Source organism: Maylandia zebra, linkage group LG13, assembly GCF_041146795.1.
Source record: "Maylandia zebra isolate NMK-2024a linkage group LG13, Mzebra_GT3a, whole genome shotgun sequence".
In the NCBI taxonomy this organism is placed as follows: Eukaryota; Metazoa; Chordata; class Actinopteri; order Cichliformes; family Cichlidae; genus Maylandia; species Maylandia zebra.
The window spans coordinates 5,739,654-5,762,206 of NC_135179.1; the positions used below are offsets into that span (position 1 = coordinate 5,739,654).

Genomic DNA, 22,553 nt, shown 5'->3' on the forward strand with positions numbered 1-22,553 from the left:
CCAGGTCAGGGTTTGTCTTTATGGGTCGACCTGAACTGTTAATATGACTGTTGGAGTCCAGTCAGTGTCATTATCTTAGACAGATTCACAAGATTTCAAAAAGAAAGGTTTTAGGTGAAAATAAACTGTGGAGTTTAGTTTTTACCTACTTTCTAACATTTAGAGACCATTGAACACTTTTATCTTACATGAAATGAGTTAATAGAATATCAGCATGTCAGCAAATACACCCGTCGCCTCCTGTAATGTATTATTATGTCACTGCTTCTTTGTTCAACATCAAACCAAAAGGAAAAAAAATCTGCCAAAATAGATAAAACTAAGTCAAATGTAAAAGAAGAAACAAATACAGGAATGTAATTCAAAAGTTGAAATTGCTGTGAATAAAAAACATTAAAAGCATTATTATTATTATTATTATCAATATTATTAATATATAAAAGAAAGGCTGATACAATCTCATTATAACAAATCTTAAAAAATCATTAATTAATCTAGTTTTAGTTAGATGTCACTGATTCTGCAGGTAAGTTTTTGTAAAGTCGATGGCAGAAGTCATCTTTAGATTGATGCCGTGACTTTTGCACATTCATAATAGTGCACGGATCCAAGACTGCCTAGTTTGGGCCATACCTTCAGATGTGCTGTTAAAGTGGTCAGAAGCCAATGAGGACTGAGCGACATAAAGTGGGAGTGAGGTTACTGGCATCTCCTAAATCAGTTTCTTTTCCTAGAGCATTAAATATGAACTGTTCCAAAGTTTTAAAAAAGACAAATGGATCAGACACTGGAGTAAAAGCAGAGCAGCAATCTGATGCATCTCTTTGCAATAGTAGACTCTATTAGTGGAATCCAGCCACAGTTTTTACTCGTGTGTATGTAGCAGAAAGTCTGTGAAGGTTCTCAGTCATCCATGCCATCATAGTCTAAGGAGCTTGGAAAGAAAAGCGTCTGGACTGCTTTAAGTTGCTTGAAGACGTTTCACCTGTTTAAGCCCTGTGGGAGTGTCCCCACAGGGGACTTCACACCTTGGCTCGTGTGATTAGATAGAGGATCATTAGGGGGTCCATTGTCCCTCTTGGGGGGAAACTCCCACAGGTCTTAAATCTGGGACTCTCCACAATTTGACCAAAGAACTGAGGAAGCTTCCCGGGTGAGAGGTGAAACTTCTTCAAGCAACTTAAAGAAGTCCAGATGCTTTTCTTTCCAAGCTCCTTAGACTATGTAGCAGAAACTCTTAAGTTTTCTTATACTATCTATTAATACAATTTTTTTTGAACTGCGAATACCTGATTACTTTTCAGGAAGACAGGGTAAAAGTTTACTTTTCCTTGAATTTAATAATTTCTTCTCTCACCACTGCTCAAAGCATTTACATGAAAATAATTTTATTACAAGTTGTGAAAAAATAAACTTCCTTTGCAGCAGATTAAATGTGAAACTGTCAGAATTTCACTGGACAGCAAAATTAATTTTCTTTCCGTCATCTTATTTTTCTTACTCTTCTCTCTATTAAACGTCTGGTAAAAAGTTTAAATAGTTTAACTTCAGGGGCAGAGTGAGCGTGAGGAAAGAGAGGGGGAAAGTGAAGAGCAGAACGAGCGTTTGTGTTTTAATGAAGACAACAAAGCCCTATGCATCATTAGGTCGCACATAATTAAAGAAAGAAGAAACTCAAGTGTTTGATTAAAAGCGCGTTTGTCAGAAAGTACCCTCAAATACTTTGACACACATGCATGGATACATGCACACAAACAGATGCTCAGACATACAAATGAAAACCCAACCACAGAAGAATCACAATGTTCTCTTATGAAGTAATGATGTAAAAAGCGACGAGGGCGGCTAAACTTGATCAGAAAACACACACTCTCAGACATGCACGCACACACACTTGGGCCTGTGTCCCTGTGGGGGGTTAATGGCATCTCCGTTTGGTTGATTGTAGTGGCTTTTCGCCCCTGGAGACTTTTCCACTAGTCTGCAGAGTTACACTCTTTATCTACTCTTCGTCTCCACATGCAGGCAGATGAGACACACTGGCAAGTAAATACACACAAGGTGGGATGCTCTAGAAGGAGTGAGAGACAAAAACACACAACACTTTCTCTTATGGCAAACAAAGACAGCAAAGGTGGACATATGGTACAGTATGTATTTTGAGAACTTATGTTCTGTTTTTAGTTAGTTTAGGATTTGTTGTTCAAAAAAAGTCACGAAAAATTCACACTAACATTTGCTCTTTTTTTAAAGTAATGCACTGGATTACTTATTTACTTATTTGTTACACTGCTAAATCACTACTGCTAATACTACTATCACTACTACATTCCATTAATTTTGTGATCATCATACGCCGTCTTTGTAATTCCCGTTCCCAAACTCTTCATGTGCTCACATTTCCGCACCTATGCCAGCTGGGATAGGTTGAGTTGACAACCAAGTTGTGAAAAATCAGCTAACAGAGCAGTTCAAAGAAGCCTTTCTGTTGACAGCGATCCTATGAAAGTTGGTAGAAATAAACCTGGTCACCTGTGCTAAAGTTGGTGTTAGCATACCTTCCACTTCAGCACCGCACTCTGCTAGCTTAACATTAACATGCTTAATGTGTTTATGGATGAGGTTAGCACGTTGCATTGTCAAATGCTTAGAAATAATAAATGGACTGGTTCCTGTATAGTGCTTTTCTACTCTATCTTGAGCACTCAAAGTGCTTTACACAACTTGCTTTACACACCCATTCGCACAAGCACTTTTTTCTATTGTTTCTAAGTGCTTTTTAACTAACATCAATACGCATTCATACTCCGGTGGATGCATCGTAGAGCAACATGGGTTAGTATCTTGCCCAAGGATACTTGGCATGCAAACTGGAGCAGACTACGATCGAACTACCAACCTTCCGGTCAGTAGGTGACCTGCTCTACCTACACAGCTACAGCCAGTATGGCCATCTTGTATAGAGTTGGTTTGTTTGCAGATGTGTTTATATTGTTGTTCCTGGATTGAAGTCAGTTTTTTTAAATCACTTATTCTTGTTGCTTTGTGCTAATAAATTTCAATTATTCTATAATTATTAATTTTAATCAGGACTTCTTGAAAGTTGTGGTTCACAATTAATTAACATGTAGCGCAAGTAATGAAATGACAGTTTTTTTTTGGTGTGTAGTACAGCTAACCACATTTAGATGGTTATGGGATGCTCACTTATGCTCTGCACACACTTCTTCCTCAAAAATCCCATTGGACATTTCTAATTTACTGATATAGAATTCAAAATTCAAACAGAAAAAATATTTTAGCAATTTTTCTCAGTGGTAACAGCAGCTGAAAGCAACAGCAGGATTGAGTGGCTCCCTCAGTGACTGTGGGCAGTAGATAGGGATGCAGAAGTACACGCACACACACACACACGCACGCACGCACGCACGCACACAGCTCCCTGCTCATTTCTGTGTTCACTAAGAAAGTTAGAAGCACTGTTATTACTCTGCATGTCTTTAGTGCAACCAAGGGTGCACACTTGGTGGTCCTATTTAGCATTACAAAGGCAGCTACACAATACTTTGACTCACCAGTCACTGAAGCACAATCCTCCCCTTCAGTGTCCTGTTAAGGTGTTGGATTGGTGAAACAAAGCATTGGCATTTCCTGTTGGTAAATAGTGGGTGCTTGTGAGCATTTATGGTCACGTGATCTGCTTTCTTCTTTTTTTTTTACCCCCGATAAACATCCTTTACTCTAAGAGCCTGTTTAGGAAGCAGCTAAAAATATGTGGAAATATGGATAATTATCATGTAAAATATGATAACTCGTGTCCAGTCACATTGGAATTTAATTTTGCTAGAGGACATCAGCGCAATGGTGTTGTACCTTGGATATAGATGAATATAGATGAAGAGAAGAGGCTTAGGATGAAATAACTTGCTCCAGGCTAAGCTACTTGCAAAGACGGGACCAATGAAGCAGACTGAGTAGCTCATGTTATCCCGATATCCCAATATAAACATCAGATAGGTGTTCGCAAGCGTGTTAAATCTATTGATCAACCCCATCCGGTGCTCCCATCCCAGCTATTCTAATTTCCTGGCATCTTTCGTCAAGCAGAACAGAGACACTGCGAACAGAGAGGGTCATAACTCGAGGAGTTTCTATCTCTCGCCCATTTCTCTCTCCACTGCACAACAATATTTACCTTCTCAGGTAATCAAAGAGAAACAGCTCCACTTTCACGCTCTGAAGAGACCCTCTCGTCTAGCCGTGGCTACACTAACATGGAACATGTTGCTATGCTAAACTAAACTTAATTTTTAGGCTTTTAGAGTTGACAAACTATAATTTAAAGTTGAAAAAGGAAAGTGAACTCAAAAACTTTGTAGCATGCGTCATTGTGTTATTAATATCGTACGCTCGTCTATATTGTAACCGTCAGTTGTTTTTCAGTTTATGGGAGGAATACAGCTCCATGGCCTCGCCGCTCTCCGTTAGAGCCCTCCGAGGAGTCTTTTTCCACCATATTAAACCATTCACACATGTTCGATTAAGAACCATTAATTTGCCAAACTGCATTCCCACTTAAGCCATCCGAGGGTTTTTAAATCACAGCCAATTACTCTGCCACCACAGCACTCTGCCTACATTACTGAGCCAATCACTCAGACAGAGAAGGGCCCCATCCCATTACAGCCAAGCACGAGAAACAGTGAAGACTGTTCTCTAGTTTGATTGTTCAACAACTGAGCAGAAAGAGAAAGACTGCCTTTGCACCTTACTAGAGCTTACTAGAGTAACATTTGAACCCTGTAATGCCGAGTATATCATATTTAAGACATGAGTTAGTTTTTGAAGCTTCTGCATCATCAGTGTGATTTATTCTTTCAACTGAAAATTCTAAATAAATTGCACAATACATTGTTAAGCAATAAACTGCAAAAAAAAGCTAAAAAAAAAGGGACGTTGCAAATATAATACAAATTAAAACTCATATAGTCAAATTAATATAACATTTTTTCTTGTATTAAATTTGTCAGAAGCTTTAATAAACATAATTTTCAAAAAATATATAATTTTCTGCCAACTTTTTCAAGGTTTAAATGGTTAAAAAAGGATGAAACAACTGAGCCAGTACAACAGCTGATTGTGAAGTTGAGGTCAACAGAACAGTTTCACACAGCTAGTCACAGCTAAATCACGTTCCTTCTCACCCACCTCAGAGTATCAAATACTGCTGTTGCAAAGATGAAACATTCAATTACAGCCAATTCTGAAAAGTGCTACCATTTTCTAGGCAGATATTTTGCATTTGGAATTTGAAAGGATGGCTGTTTGTTTAGGTTTAGGTCCTGAAAATGACTGGAAAAGTTTGTGGTTTTGGCTAAAATAAGCTCCTTCACAATATAACCATGCATTTTGTAAAGATTTGTTTATATTGCGTGTTTAAATGTGCCTCCAAGGGGTCTTTAATCATATTTAATAAGTTGGGAGCAAAATCTATCTCATTCTTGCATTAAAACCTGCCATGAAAAACCAAAGGACACAATGTGCATATCTATGAGACGCCAGTGGCTTTGACAAAAAATAAGTAAATAAATAAACCTGAGAATATGAATTTTCTATCTGAGGTTAGTGAAATTTGCACCGACATGCTCAGAATCAGGATGAACCTATTTATCCAGACATATGAAGCTCAACCAGTCAATCTGTGTATATAAAGGGCAAAAAACACTCAGTGTCAGAGTGGTGGTTAAAACAAAGTGCACTTGTATATAAGCAGCTATCTGTGAGTTTAGCTTGTCTTTTCGTTGTCTTGCTGGCTGAATTTTTTAAAAGATTATATGCATTTTTAATGTATGTAAATTTGAATATGCATGAGTTCTGAAGTCTCATAAGTGCAGTGCACACACATACGTCAGGCAGCTTAGAACAAGTATATACAGAGAAGCATCAATAACAATGAGCCGTACACCAGGAGAAAAATAGTCTCAAATTTCTTTGTATCATATTTGTTATGAAGCCTTCCTCAACAATACCACATATCATCTACAGTTGTTCACTATATTTATTTAAGTCATTTTAAAGCATGTAACTGATGTAACATTCCCAACAGACACAGATTTTTTTTTTTAACTAATCAGCGCTCACACAAAAAATACTAATAAACAGATTAACTAATTCTCTTAATGTGAACTGTGAACATGAGAAAAAGTTGTAAAGCAGAGGTGAACCTACAGTAGGTACTTCCTCATTTTCCCCTGGTGACATTTAGCTATGTTTAATGAGGAATACTTAGAGTTGACCTTACCATTGATTAAACACATTTTACAGTCCGACATCAGCATAGACCAGGGGTCGGCAACCTGCGGCTCTTTAGTCCTTATAGTGCGGCTCCGGGTGGTTTGAGAAAATAAATTAGAAGTATTTAGCTGAAGTGTATTTTATTTATGTTAGTTCTTTTTTAACTTGTAGTTCTAAATTGAAAGATTATTTTGATATTGAAATATAAAAATACAATTATATTCTATTATTTTTTCATTGCTCAAAATAAGCGCCACACTCGCGGAAGCCGGTGTACCCGCCGAAACGCCGTGCATTTATCGAGGCTTTCAACCCCAGGTAGGCCAATTATGGATCTTCGGATCCACATTATGTCAGCAGCTGTTCTCCACCGTGAACTATGTGAAAAACAAACACCGCTCACGCCTCACAGATGACAACTTACAGTCCTGCGTAAAGATGAAAGTGACTTCGTACAGTCCGTTGAGCTTTGCAGCTCACAGCCCAACACACACCAACACAACAGCATAGATAGCACAGACGTTAAGGCGGCGAGGCGTGATTGCGGGTGCCGCTCACGTGCGTCAACCTCCCCTGCAGCGGCGCTGCAGACCACGCCCCGCCACACACATTAACCAGGTAAAATACATATTTTAAAAGCAGGTCAAGGCTCCAAAAGCCCAAAGACGATATAAGGGTGGCGGCTCACAACAGTTTTTGTTTGCTACATGGATCATTTTAGTTCAGCTGGGTGTCTTTCCTTTTGTTATACTGTATTCCTTTAAGAGTTCAAAATGTGTTAACTACATAAATAAAATGTAATTTTCTCTGTAGCACTTCATTGATTTCACACCTTAGTTGTTCACAAAAAGCATAAAGGTAAAAAACAATATATACAGTGTTATCTTCATTTTAGATATCAAAAAGTATTTGAGGCTCCCAGTGTTTTCTTTTGTGTGGAAACCGGATCCAAATGGCTCTTTGGGTGTTAAAGGTTGCTGACCCCCGGCATAGAAGATGAGTTAACAGCAGCTTAAGTGGAAAAAACATAAGAAAGCTGAATTTCAAACGCATCTCTGCAGGCATATTTCATACCTAAATTCAAAATACATAGACTGCATCACTGAACAAGAGATCCAGGAAATCTTATTGTCTGAAAGAGTAAAAAAGATATTCAAAGATAAATCATGTTCTTCAGAGAAAAGAAGCCTACTATAAAAACTGTCTGATGTATTGGTGCACTTTAACTGGGTACATGCAACCAATATGTTTACAGAGAAACACCATTGTCGTTCCAGCCTTTATGAATCATACATTTAAGCGCCCTGGTCTGTATGTTCTTTTCTATGTCTAATCTAATGAAAGCGAGAAACAGGAAAGTACACTGGAGGAGCGCGAGCACGAGGTAGAGAGCGGGAGGAAAGCGAGATGCTGCGCTCTGATCAGAGGCTCTGATTAGAGGCTTTAATTGTCTTCCTGGTAGTGGAGTCACTCTGGGCGTCTTAAATGGAAAGTGCGAGTATTTATGTGGATGTCTCTGTGAGGATGTACGCTGTTAGGTACTTGTTGATACGCTTGCTGGGCTGGCAGGAAGAAAACACTCTTAAACCCTGATGCCCAGTGTGTGTCTGTTACAAATGTTACAATCAGACATGGTGCAAATGGAAGTTATTCAGTAATGACATCATATTAAATCAGAATTTTTACTGTAATTAAGTTTGCCATTGAAATATTTTAGTCTACCTACATATTTTCATTTTTAGGTGTGATTGCTGCTGTAGTCACAGCAAACACACACACACACACACACACACACACACACACACACACACACACACACACACACACACATACTTAACCTGAGTATTAAGTATTTTGTCTACAAAATAAAGTCTCCTAAAACCTTAATTTCTTTGAGTTTTTTCGCTTCTTTTTGGGTACTTTTTCAGCCCAGTTTGAAAAAAACAAAATAAAACAGTTTTGAACCAAGTAGATGCTAATGCTTCAGACACTCGGCTAGCTGAAGAGAAATGATGGAGAAAACTACAGACAATGTTTTTCTCCAGGATTAAACTACCATTAGACTTGTGCTGGCATTATTTTGTTCCTGAGTCGACAGTAATTTCAGCCTGACCTGTGTTTATGCATCATGGAGTGGGTGTCTGCAGCTTTTCCTTTTCCTCCAGACTGCAGGAGGTTTGATTTGACTGATTAATTTCTTCTCTCAGGCTGATAAGTTAATCTATGAAGTCACTGCTGAACTGCTGGCACGGATCACTGCTATTTGCAGTCTGAGATGTAACTGTAGACATGAAATGGATGCAAAATGTGTATTTTTAAATGTTTTGACATCACTGAATATGCCTGATTTTTCTCTTGCGATTACTCAACGCCACAGATGGTGGAATGAGAGCATTCGTGGATTCGAGGTAAATCAAATCAGTCTTTTGTGAGTGAGTCAAAAATGTAGCAAAATACAAATACACGCAGATGATGGGCCAAATGCCCCAGGAACAGAGCTTTGAAACTTTTAATAATCACCAGGTCTCTCAGTCTGTTTACCAGTGCATCTCCCTGCAGTATGAGTGTACCTCCGACTACAAAGTTTTTTTAATCACAAAGGAAAACTTAGCTGAAAAAGGAAAATGTAAATCTCATTTGAGTCCTGCAGACGGCCTCAGGAGCAAGCACAGGCAGTGGACAGAGTGCAACAACAGAATGAAATTATACCACATTCAGCAGGTCTCTAACTAGATCATACAGCCCCGATAATGTTTAATTTATTTAATATATTTAATATATAAAACTTTACCCACAGAATTCAAGATACATATTCATGTTGAAAACATCATAGCTGTCAAAGCATGCTTCTTTAACATGTCCCAGTGCTTTGGTTTTGCATGAGATTTTCTGTTTTCCTGTTCTCTGGTATATTGCATCTGTGGAATGTACCCAGTAAAATGCTGCATTACTTTTAAAGCTTTTAAACGTGTTATCATATTTATTGTTGAATATAGACAACATGAGCTTTGTCACTTGAAAATCATTTTCTTATACAGAGGAGATGTTTGTTCTTGGACAGTTAGCAGCAATATGACAGCACATGTTGCGTAAAGCTTGCGTTTGATGTGCCAGTGCTGCTGCCCTGCATTCTTTTTCTACCTACATACTCACATACACACAGATGCAAGAAAGTTGATTCTGGGACTTTTCAGTGGGAGAAACATTTTAACCAAGTGACTTCTACAGTCTCAGCTGACTCCAAGTTTCCCGGACCTTATAAACAGTACAGCTGCATAACGACTAAACCTAAAACTAGCACCCTTACCTACCGCTCAGCCCCAGAGATCATTTTATTGATCATTAATATGCAAACTGTCATGACTACTGATCCATGACTACTGTTCACATAGAGATGGGGAATAGCTGCAATCACAGCACTGTAAGATGGTAACAGATGTACTTTTACGCCTGATTTAGACTTTTGCAGGAAATCTATGTTGTAACTTGCAATGTAATCGCAAACTCCTTCCACAGCATTCAGTCACTGTGGGGCTCCGTGGACCCAACAACTAGTGACATTTCTCAGAAGGAGCAGTCAGGTTACGTGGATCGGTTCTCGGTTATGTCATCGGTTATGATTTAGATTACCTGCAGTAGTATAAATCATGGTCATTCCCTTTTCATACAGATGGCTGCCTTGCACCACTCAAACCAGCACCCCTCCCTATCTAGGATGTGCATTTCCTCATCACTGAAGGACTGGTCTAGCCTGTAGGCATAAAACAGTAGCAAAGTTCTGGCCTGACGAAGTAGCTCTTCTGTATTTGACAACTTTGCAACAGTTTGTTCTGTTTCCCCAATGTCTGATTAAGGCAATCCTCTGGGTACTTAATCTACTACACTATATTTCTCTGTCTGTGCTTGAAGACCGAATCCATGGATGTTTGGGGGCTTTGAAAGAGATGCTGTGTGTTAAAAAAAAAAATCCTTTCAGCCATTCTGATACTCAAAGGGATCACCACTGGTTTTCATATAGAAAGCAGTTGTCCTTCTTTCCTGGATCAGTTGGCTCATTCGGCATCTTCCGAGCTTTGATGAATGCCCAGCCGGGATAACGACATTTACTAAAGGCTCTTTTGATATGATGCTCTTGTGCTTCCCTGGCAACTGAGTCTACGGAGATGGTGTGTTGGTTTACAACACACATCAACTTTCAAATATCCCCTTTACTGATGGCAGTTTCATAGTCCCAGAATGCTAGCCTGTTATCTTTCATATACTCGCTGGTGAACCTGATGTATTTGTCCACTGGGTTAATGTGATCTGTGAATTGTGGTGCTTCCTGAGATTAGATTTTCACCCAGGTTTCATTCACATACTTGAACCAACAGCTCTGTGCTGTTCCAGAATAGGATATCAGGGCTATCTTTGCTACTTCCTCTAGATACAAGTTAGCCACAATAGGTGAAAGTGGGGAACCTGTGGGACACCCATGTGGACTGTAAACAGTTCGGAGAGCAGACACACGTTCAGGGTGTCTCCATTGCTGAGGTCATCCTGTAATTTCTTGTGAAGAAAGACCAGTGTTTCATCTGCCTCCGCACCTTCTCCATAAAACCCAAAGTGTTCTGAATGTGGTGTTTTGAGCTGCCTAACAACTGACTGAAGACTGAAATCAGAAACTTGGAAGATGTTGTAGGTAACACAACTGTTCACACTAGCAAAGGGTTTAAAAGGTGCAGCCTTTTAGTAAGACACACAGACTTGGTGTAGCTTAGATTATGTATACAGGGAGTGCAGAATTATTAGGCAAATGAGTATTTTGTCCACATCATCCTCTTCATGCATGTTGTCTTACTCCAAGCTGTATAGGCTCGAAAGCCTACTACCAATTAAGCATATTAGGTGATGTGCATCTCTGTAATGAGAAGGGGTGTGGTCTAATGACATCAACACCCTATATCAGGTGTGCATAATTGTTAGGCAACGTCCTTTCCTTTGGCAAAATGGGTCAAAAGAAGGACTTGACAGGCTCAGAAAAGTCAAAAATAGTGAGATATCTTGCAGAGGGATGCAGCAGTCTCAAAATTGCAAAGCTTCTGAAGCGTGATCATCAAACAATCAAGCGTTTCATTCAAAATAGTCAACAGGGTCGCAAGAAGCGTGTGGAAAAACAAAGGCGCAAAATAACTGCCCATGAACTGAGAAAAGTCAAGCGTGCAGCTGCCAAGATGCCACTTGCCACCAGTTTGGCCATATTTCAGAGCTGCAACATCACTGGAGTGCCCAAAAGCACAAGGTGTGCAATACTCAGAGACATGGCCAAGGTAAGAAAGGCTGAAAGACGACCACCACTGAACAAGACCCACAAGCTGAAACGTCAAGACTGGGCCAAGAAATGTCTCAAGACTGATTTTTCTAAGGTTTTATGGACTGATGAAATGAGAGTGAGTCTTGATGGGCCAGATGGATGGGCCCGTGGCTGGATTGGTAAAGGGCAGAGAGCTCCAGTCCGACTCAGACGCCAGCAAGGTGGAGGTGGAGTACTGGTTTGGGCTGGTATCATCAAAGATGAGCTTGTGGGGCCTTTTCGGGTTGAGGATGGAGTCAAGCTCAACTGCCAGTCCTACTGCCAGTTTCTGGAAGACACCTTCTTCAAGCAGTGGTACAGGAAGAAGTCTGCATCCTTCAAGAAAAACATGATTTTCATGCAGGACAATGCTCCATCACACACGTCCAAGTACTCCACAGCGTGGCTGGCAAGAAAGGGTATAAAAGAAGAAAAACTAATGACATGGCCTCCTTGTTCACCTGATCTGAACCCCATTGAGAACCTGTGGTCCATCATCAAATGTGAGATTTACAAGGAGGGAAAACAGTACACCTCTCTGAACAGTGTCTGGGAGGCTGTGGTTGCTGCTGCACGCAATGTTGATGGTGAACAGATCAAAACACTGACAGAATCCATGGATGGCAGGCTTTTGAGTGTCCTTGCAAAGAAAGGTGGCTATATTGGTCGCTGATTTGTTTTTGAATGTCAGAAATGTATATTTGTGAATGTGGAGATGTTATATTGGTTTCACTGGTAAAAATAAATAATTGAAATGGGTATATATTGTTTTTTGTTGCCTAATAATTATGCACAGTAATAGTCACCTGCACACACAGATATCCCCCTAAAATAGCTAAAACTAAAAACAAACTAAAAACTACTTCCAAAAACATTCAGCTTTGATATTAATGAGTTTTTTGGGTTCATTGAGAACATGGTTGTTGTTCAATAATAAAATTATTCCTCAAAAATACAACTTGCCTAATAATTCTGCACTCCCTGTAATCTGTAGGGCTCAGAAGTATCTTTGTCACTGAACAGTGACTTAAATTTCTCATTACACTCAGTCTGGTTTAACAAAATTGTCCACACACCCTTGTCTACCAGAAGGATGATGATGTTGACATTGCTGTCCTTACTAAGTGACATGCCTTCACTAAAGACAACAACAGTGACTATTACTGCACTCGGGGGTTAACAGAAGAGTATAAAACACTTTACACTCAGACTGTGCAGTGTTATGCAAGCCGCTCTCTCTGTAGATTTACCTCATTATTGTTTTGTGTGTGTACAGTCTCTAATTGAATCCCAACAAGCGATTTGGCTTCCACTAATTCAAAAAAAGATAATAAAAGAAAAAGAGCTCCCCCATATTCAGCATGATATTTGTTCAGGTATGTGAAATGAAGTTATGTTCAAGCGAGAATCGGTTTAATCTGCTTCCCTAAACAAGTCAACATCGCTGAGAAAGCATCAGCTCCACTTCCCTGTAGGATGAATTTCTAGTGCGAGCAGCTAATTGGACTGAGATTGTTCTGCACTCAAGGAATCATCGCCATGTTCAGACAGAGAGAGAGAGAGAAAGAGGAAAAAAAAGCTTCATTAGGTCTTAAACAGAACTGACAGAGTCATAGCTAGTTAAGAGAGAGCTTGTTTTGTGTAATGAGTGTAGATATGTTCAACTGTGCAGTACATTCAAACTGAAGCATGTTTCCTTCTGGGAAAAACATTTTAAATCATTTATTAAAAGCTGAAACGAGGAATGCTTATATATTTGTACATTGCTATTTTGGTTTGTAATCCCGCACCTGCCCTCTTTTTCTTGCTCTGTCTTTTTTTATAGACTTCAAGGGCTAAGTCGACACTGCAGGGAAGAGTGGCCCAAATCATGCATGTTTTATTTATATGTGATCCAGATCTGTTTTTTCATGACAGTGTGATTGGTCCCAATCACACTGAATATGATCTTTTCAATTCTGTCCATTTGTGGTCCTGAATCGTAGACACGTCTGATTTTGTTCTTATCTACATGCGACTAAAACGTCACTTGGCTGACCTTAATGTCTTGTTATGATTCTTTCCACATCACAATCTGCATCCTCTTTGTCATCCCCTCACAAATTCCCTTCACTGCACATGATCTCGTAAATGAAACCGTAAATGCTGAGTTTAGCCGCCTGCATATTTACTCCTGCGTAAAAGCGTGACGCACGCGGCATCGTTTTGACACGTGAGTTCCAGGAGCGTCCTGAATACTGGCCACATCTAAAGAATAAAGCGCATAGATAAACAAAAAGTGAGATCTGAGCAATTCATAAGAATTGAGCACCAAGGTTTGTGGTGTGATGGGAGATAATGAAAACAAAAAACAAACAGGCATTTTCCAACATATGCCAAATAAAAGTATGGAAAAAGCTCCTGTTCAATGACTCATGCTGCATTTAAACCAGCGGTGGGCAGTTCATTGTCCAGAAGGGCCGGATGAGAAAGCCGGACCGTTTTGCAGGACTACACCAGTTAGCTGAACTCAATACCGCCCAATATTAGTTTTACCTTATATCTCTAAGTTTATTGGTGCAGTATTTCACAACAGTGCCAGCTCCTCATGTGGTCCCCACGGGAAAATGAACTGCCCACTACTGGGTTAAACAATTACCCCTCAGGAATGATTGGCATGTCCCAAATATCCCATCATATAAAATATGTTCCTCAGTGGGTCAGAAAAGAAGCGATAATGGGAGTAGAGACTTGATGAAATCACAGATCTCTCAGTCGTGTTTTGAAACACAAGAAAATTATGATTTCATAAGTGCTCCTGAAATCTGTACTGTAAGCATCACCTTAAGAATATGGAAAGTCATCTTCATGGTTCAAGTTCTCCCTGAATCTAGTTATGGATCTGACAGAAACATTCACAGAGCAGCTGCTGGATGCTGATTGAAAGCTCTGACCTTCACATGCGATGTGCTAACTGATGATTTCTTGAAATGAACACTGGCTCATTTCGGTACGTTGGTGGTCCTTTGTGTCTGGGGATGGGCGTCCAGGTACGCACCGGCTCACCCCTTGGTAGCTGCTTGTCGGGGCCTGGAACCTGGGGCTCGCTCGGGCCACTTCGGGGGTGGGGTGCCCTCAGCCTCTCGGCCTGGGGCTCGGTCACTCTGGCACAGCTGGCTGCCGGCAGAGCTCACGGGCACATCACTGCAACCCCCCTTTACTTCTGCTCCGCGGCTGCTGAGTAACCCCTCCTCTGGGGCTCTCCTCAGCTCTTTCTGGGATAGTGGCGCAGCTGCCCTTCTGTTGGTCTTCCTTGGTCTCTGGTGTTCTGAGGGCCTCTGAATGTCTGGAGCCTAGATCTCCTCCATACCTGCTTCATGCCCTGGAGGATGGGGCTGTGGCTCCCCACACCCTCTAGCGATCTGCTAGAGGGTGTGGGGAGCATTTACATGAAGGAAACTTTTAAATACAAGCGCGCTCACGCTCACAGGTGTACACACGGGTGCTCACACACACAAACTACACCCTTTTTGGCTCCTACCTCAAGGCACACTGTGTGCTGTCGATCTTACGTGCTGCACAATAATGTTTAATATTTAGTATTTACGGTTACATTCCCATCCATACATATGCAATAATACTAAGTGCAATAATCCTTTCTGTCATCGTTGTATTTTTACTCAGTTGTATATAGTATTTGTATTTGTATTCTATTTTTATCTTATTGTATATTTATTTTATTTTATTCTACTGTATATAGTATTTTATTCTATTCTGTACAGTTGTGTACTGTATTTATTCTTATTGTATTCTAATTTTTGCCTCATAACTTTTGCACTGTCCACTTCCTGCTGTGACAAAACAAATTTCCCACGTGTGGGACTAATAAAGGTTATCTTATCTTATCTTATAGATCATCGTGATGATGTTGTTTATTATGTTGCTCTCTTTTTCTTTGCTTGTTTTCTCTTTTTTCTTTCTCAACAGGTGAGTGATAAATGTATTTTTTGTCTGTTTGTTTTGTTGGTTTTTGTTTTTTGCCCTTTATCCCCGTCCCTCTTCCTCGCTGTTTTTCTTTCCCTCTTTCTTTCTCCCTTTTCTTTCCCCCAGTCATGTCTGTCCTGTGTTTAGCAAGTGAAAATAAAATAAAATAAACAATAAAATAAAAAAATAAAAAAGGACATAGTTTGTTTAATGGCATCTATAGATTTTAATTTAAATTGAATCTTTAAGAAATTGAGTGGTGTATCTATAGTGTGTTAAACTTTTCACCAAAACAATAAATGCTGCTTTTGAATTTCTGCTATAGCAGGTAAATTTTTTCAATAATCAGGTACTTAAAAGCATCCTCAAAGTATTGAAATGTGAGGACACATGATGAGTAAGTAAAAAAAACACCATTTTAAAATTGTGAACCTCAAATTCTGAAGGCACATTTCAAAGCTTTCATTCTGAATTTTTATTCCAAGTTCTGCTGCTGAAGCATCGCTCTGCATGCGTGTGTGAGTGCATGTGAGCATCCTGTTTATGAAAAGCTTCTTAGAGCTGGATTAGGATCATCATTGTCCACTGGCTTATGATACGACAAGGATTATGTTAGTACAAAGATATGTTTAGCAACACATCCCAAACTTGCACGCCCACACTGGCGCTGTATACTGGGATGCAGCTTATAGATTGTGGGCTCTACTGCAGTCATAGCATCTTATAATTTAAACTCAAAACAGGTTTTGCTTCTTGTCTTCATTTTCCACATGTGCTCAACATGTAAAATCAAGCAGCTCAGAGGATACAATGTGAACCATATCAGTTGATAGGTGGGGTAACCCTCCCAGGTAAAGGATCACTCAGGAAAAAACTTGTTTAGTGAACTCCAATAGATGTTTTACTAGTAGGCTGCGATCAGCTGATCTGTGCTGCTCCAGTATTCACTGCTCACTGTAGATTTAGTCGACTGCATTCAAAAAGAAATACGCACATGTAACATGAGTTGCACAGCTGATTATCCAACCCACAGATACTATAAAGGTATAAAAGATGGAATTTAGTGAGTGAATCTAACCAGCAGCATCATAAATATAAACTAATATCTACTTTTGATGTAGTCTAGATTTAGCCAGTCGAACATAATGCATCACTGTAAACTTCCCCACAGTGCTGCAAAAAAAACCAAAAAAAAACAACAACAACAGGTTATGCTGCACTAAACTGCCTGCCTACAACCTGTGAATAATACAAAAAAATTCTATTTTTATTACGAGTGTTAACGTGATAAAGTATTTTCAGCTTGTATTTCTAGTTTTATTGTGTATATAATGAAAATGAGGATTGATAACACCAGCGCCCTTTGCCGAGTCTGATAATTATGTATAATAATTATCAGACTGATCCAGATCATATGAAATAACTTTTCACTTTAACTACTATCCAGATGCCATGTTGTGCTGATGCATTTATGTGCACATTGTTAGTTGTAGTCCATTAAAGGTCTCTCTAATTGTTCTGAGAGGGAGTCAGGGGACTGACAGCTTCCTTCAGCCAGGCACTGTGGCTCCAGAGGGGACTGGATGGGTGGAATTATGACTCCAGCAGCACACCGGTCACTCATGTCATGATCTTGCCCATCCTGTAAATGGCATAGAATTGTTTTTACATCTTAGTACACTTGACAGAACAGCTGTACTTCTCAGAATAGGTGCAAAACTGAATTAAGATAAACTAAACAATGAAGATAAACCTGTATTAACATATTTGTTCCTTCCTGATTTATATTAGTGTATTCAGCCATTTAATAAAATATCAATAAAAGCGAAATATATGTAAAATTTGATTTGTTCTTTTTTATAACCATTTTTCTTCTTTTAATCAATTAAAATTGAATCAAGGAAGAAATACAAAAAATGTGCAATATTTTACCACAGCAAAAAGGCCTGACAAATATTTAGTTACTGCATTTGACTCTCAGTCAAATGTGCTGAAATGACACAATTATCTGTGATGCATGTTTATATATTGGGCATATACTGTATAAAAGTCAGGAGTTAAAGTATGCTGGTATGATCTCAAACAGCGTTCAATACTAATTTCAAATGACTCTGTAAATATCCCCAAACACACAAACTCTTCCTACTGTATGCCATTTGTCAGAAATCGTGTCTGTAAATGTACGGTTGCTGTGTTATTCACTGAGTAAAAAAAAACAAAAACATTAATGTGTGACACTGATAGATGCAGAAAAATGTGAGAAGCACAGGAAGACTAGACATTATTTTCAGAGGTGACTGCTCACTGCTCAGCAAGTGAAAATTTATAGACAAGTAATGTCCTCATTCATTTTAGAAAATTAAAATCAGATACTGAATCTATAAATCAGGTTTTTCTTGTGTGTTTGCTGAACTGGCTAAATCTAGACTACATCGAGGGTTGTAGACATTACTTTATATTTAAGATGATCCTGGTTAGAGTGACTAGAGTTGGAAATCCACAAAAGAGGGAGCATATTTCTCCCATATTGGCTTCTCTTCATTGGCTGTTAAATCCAGAATTAAATTTAAAATCCTGCTCATCACATACAAGGTCTTGAATAATCAGGCCCCATCTTATCTAAAAGACCTGACAGTACTGCATCACCCCAGAGCGCACTTTGATTTCAGACTGCAGGTTGCTTGTGGTTCCTAGAGTTTGACAGTACAACGGGAGGCAGAGCATTCACCTTTTGGGCTCCTCTTCTCTGCAACCAGCTCCCAGTTTAGATTTGGGTGACAGACACCCTCTCTCTCGTGGCTGATAAAACAGTGACTTACTGCACCTCCACCTCTCACCCCCATTGGAATACCTTTATGCTGATTGGAGTCACAAGACAGAACAGGTTTTTAATTGAAACCATCTTTCTTTTCTTCAAGTCAAGTGTGATAAATCTATAATTAGTCCAAGTAGTTTTACTGACAGGTAATTTTTCTTTTATAAGATCACATTGTTCACACAGTGACGCCCATTCATACCTGGCACATGCTCTGTCCAACCACAATCTGACCACAATCCATTTATAATTCACTGACACGAAGTGAAAAGCACCTTCAGTTTTTGTCAGGGAATTATAAAGTGAAAAAGATAATGATGAGCTTCAGTTTATACTCTGGTTTCTCCTGGGATGTAGTCAAAACTCTTCTTATGTCAAACTTTTCTCAATACTAGAAAATATATCATTAAACATATACGGGTTACATGCCTTCCTAATAATTAGGCTATACTTATTCAAATATATGCAAGCATATGATCATGTTAACGTGTCGTATTCAGTCTAGAACACAAACAAATGGGAAAAAAAAGTCACAGAGAAACTGTCAATAAAATATCAGTCTGTCCATGCAGACGTGCACAAGGGCAAAGTCAAAGTCAAAGTCAGCTTTATTGTCAATTCTGCCACATGTACAGGACATACAGAGAATAGAAACTACGTTACTCTCAATCCCTAGATAAAATAGCAAATGAACATTTAAATATAAGAGTGATTAAAAATGCAAGTAAAATAATTAAAAAGTAAAATTTAAATAAATAAATACAATACAATTTTTACATATAACAAGAAAGCTATACAATATACAATATAATGAGTAAATGACATTGAGTGCAAACCAGGCAGAGTAGTGCAAATGGGCAAATAGTGCAAATGGAGATTTGGTAATGTACGGTAAGAGATAGTGTAACAACAAAGTCTTATGAGGTAGTGGCAGTCCACTGCTCCACAAAGTGACTGGTAACTGGTGCAGGCCAGTGAGTGAGTTAGAGAGTGTGTGTGTGTGTGTGTGTGACAGAGTTCAGTAGGACCGTGGAGGAGAGAGGGGAGAGGGGGCAGAATCGGGAGGGAGTTAAGCTTCCTGACAGCCTGATGGATGAAGCTGTCCTTCAGTCTGCTGGTCCTGGCCCGGAGACTCCGCAGTCTCCTCCCCGACGGCAGCAGCTTGAAGAAACTTTGCATTGGGTGCGTGGGATCAGCCGCTATGCAAAGGGCTTTTTTAGTGAGACGGGTGCTGTAAATGTCCTGGAGGGAGGGGAGAGAGACACCAATGATCCTCTCTGCAGCTCTCACTATGCGTTGGAGGGTTCTATGACAGGACGCATTGCAGGTTCCAAACCACACAGTGATGCAGCTCGACAGGATGCTCTCGATGGTGCCTCTGTAGAAAGTGTACATGATGGGGGCTGGTGCTCCTGCTCTTCTTAGTTTGCGGAGAAAGAAGAGACGCTGCTGTGATTTCTTGGCCAGTGCTGTGGTGTTGTACGTCCAGGAGAGATCCTCTGTGATGTGCACACCCAAGAACTTGGTGCTGCTCACTCTCTCCACAGACGCTCCGTCAATGGTCAGAGGAGCATGTTGGGTGTGCATTCTCCTGAAGTCCACAACAATCTCCTTCGTCTTCTCCACATTCAGAGAGAGATTGTTGTCAGCACACCACGTGGCCAGGCGTCTCACCTCACTTCTGTAGTCGGTCTCATCCCTGTTGCTAATGAGACCCACCACCGTTGTGTCGTCCGCAAACTTGGTGAAGAGGTTGGAGCTGTATGATGGAGTGCAGTCATGGGTCAGCAGAGTGAAGAGGAGGGGAGAGTTAAAGTCCAGGAATCAAGTCGCTGGTTTAGGCTAGAGTTATTTATATGAGCCCGACCACCCACGCCCACCCAGATATGTGTCAACAGCAGAGTCAACAGCAGCCATCAATCAAAATGCTTTGTGTGGCGGAGAGATTTTTAGGATGGCAGCAGAGACAAAGAAACCACAAAAAAAAAAAAAAAAAAAAAAGGAGGAGAGGGAAGCAGAGGGAGGGAGTTATATTATTACAGACGGCTGGCCTGAGGCACTTTCCAGTAAAAATCTTAAACGGAACAGGCAGACAAACACAACCGTATAAAACCATCTCCACCACCATATGGCTCCGGGGAGATGTCCTTGTTGTGTCCCTCAAAACACTCCACTCTCTCTCTTCACCCCTTTCCTCCCCCCCTCTCCCCCATCGTCTCTCACGTTTCGGTGCTTTTGAAGTTTGCTGGTGGCTGTGAGGTGCTGCTAAACCACTCTCTGAACACCAACACCTTCAAGCTAATCGGGGTCTCTGACAGTGACAGTGGTCACCTGGCCTGCACTGATAGCAGCATCATTAACATTTATCATATTGCCTGTTTTTACTTTTTTTTGTATCAGCGACAAGTGAGTAAACATAACATGAGCACTAGCTGAGAAATAGTTGAACAGTTTTTAAGACTGTTAGTACCAAAAATATCCATTTAAGAATAATATTAGCTCATTTTATATATGGTGGCATCACATGGGGTAACAAGTGGTACTATAAAGAAACATCTGCAGGAAAATTTTGCAACTAATTGGGTCAATAGCAACAGAGCATGGTAAAATATAAATAGAATAGAATAGAATAGAATAGCCTTTATTGTCATTGTACGGAGTACAACGAAATTGGAGTGCCACTCCCTTGGTGCAAGTTTCAATAATAAATATAAATGTAAAATATAAAAAGTACAAAAAAACAATCGTAAGTACTCAAACAATAGTATGTACAATATATACAGGATAGCAGCATTAATATAATGACAGTATCTTAAATATATGGTTGAATACAAAAGCCCATCTGACAGCAGTCTAACATTACAGTGGAACCCCGACTTACGAATACCCCATTTAACGAAAAATTCAAGTTACAAAGGCACTTAACGGCAATATTTCTGCTCGTGTTACGGCAAAATGCCAGCGTAACGAAATCCGCTGGCTCTGATTGGCTGAGCCCAGAATGGCTACAATGCCCACAATGCCTTCCGAATCATGTGACAACCCCCTTGGCTTGTGTACTTGCACTTTGCTGTTCCACTTGAACGACGTATTGTTGTTGCAGTTAGCAGTTAGCCTATAGCCCTATCTTTCACTCAAAAGGCGCGATGGGTGCTTCGATTTACGAAAGACCCTCGGGAACAAATTAATTTCGTAAGTCGGGGTTCCACTGTGCTTCTGAAATTGCAAAACAATTTCGCAAGAATGCTTTTCAGAATAATCTTCATACTGGGAGAGAAATGGGGTTGAGAGGCAGGGTACACCCTTGATGCTGTCGCATTCACCGTCTTTTTGTGTATTTTATACTGTGTGGTGCCAAAAGGTTTGAAAGGTCTGGACTGCAGGCAAGTCAGTTCATGACCTGGTCTTCTCTCTATGAAGCCATGCTGTTGTAATATCTGCAATACGCAGTTAGCATTGTCTTGCTGAAAATATGCAAGGCCTTCCCTGAAAAAGACTTTCGTTGGATAGAAGTTGTTGCACCTGGTGGTGCTTTTCCAGAGCACCGTCTTTTTCAACCCAGAGACGCGTTTATGAATCCTGTTCACATACGGCTCAATGTGCGTTCGCAAACAAAGAAGCACCATATTTAAAAGAAGGAGCAAAGGATGACTCTGCAATCCTTTAGGCAAACAGGAATATATGACATAATTGCCACATTGTTTGCAAAATTCAGCCCTAATATATATCAAAGGTGGTAGACAACAGACTCCGTACTATCAACAGCAAGAATGTTCCCTATGTGAAAGAAATCATCAGCAACATATGAACACTTGACACACAAGTCTATCTATACAGTAATGTGCATCAGGCTTTGCAGTTTTAAATGAATACAAACAGACTTTTATTTTAGGACTCAAAAAGCCACATATCACACAAAGTACATGTTTTTCTTTTTTAAATGCAACACGTCATGGGTAGGAAAATATTTAAATGAATACATTTAAAGGTCGAATGCTTTTCCAGCATTGCAATAGTGAAAATGTCAGGATGTCATTCTGCTTTCTGTTGATTGAGTGGCTTCAAAAAGTATAGAGACCTGAAAATGCCAGAATCAGTAGCACACAAATACACGGCTCAATTTAAAGACTAACCAAATAAATAAAAAAG

General features: G+C 39.8%; 1 protein-coding gene across 3 annotated transcripts in view; it reads right to left on the reverse strand.

Annotated features, from left to right (window-relative positions):
- Positions 1–22,553, reverse strand: part of atrnl1a (attractin-like 1a) — a 325,816-nt gene that overhangs the window by 95,338 nt on the left and 207,925 nt on the right. Inside the window, exon 29 of one of the 3 annotated variants that reach the window (XM_076891448.1) lies at positions 15,777–17,231. The exons of the other annotated variants lie outside the window; for them this stretch is intronic. Within the exon in view, the coding sequence (XP_076747563.1) occupies positions 17,073–17,231 (159 nt within the window). The 3' untranslated portion in view covers positions 15,777–17,072. Of the gene's footprint in view, positions 1–15,776; positions 17,232–22,553 lie in introns of those variants that run through there. 3 annotated transcript variants of the gene reach the window in all.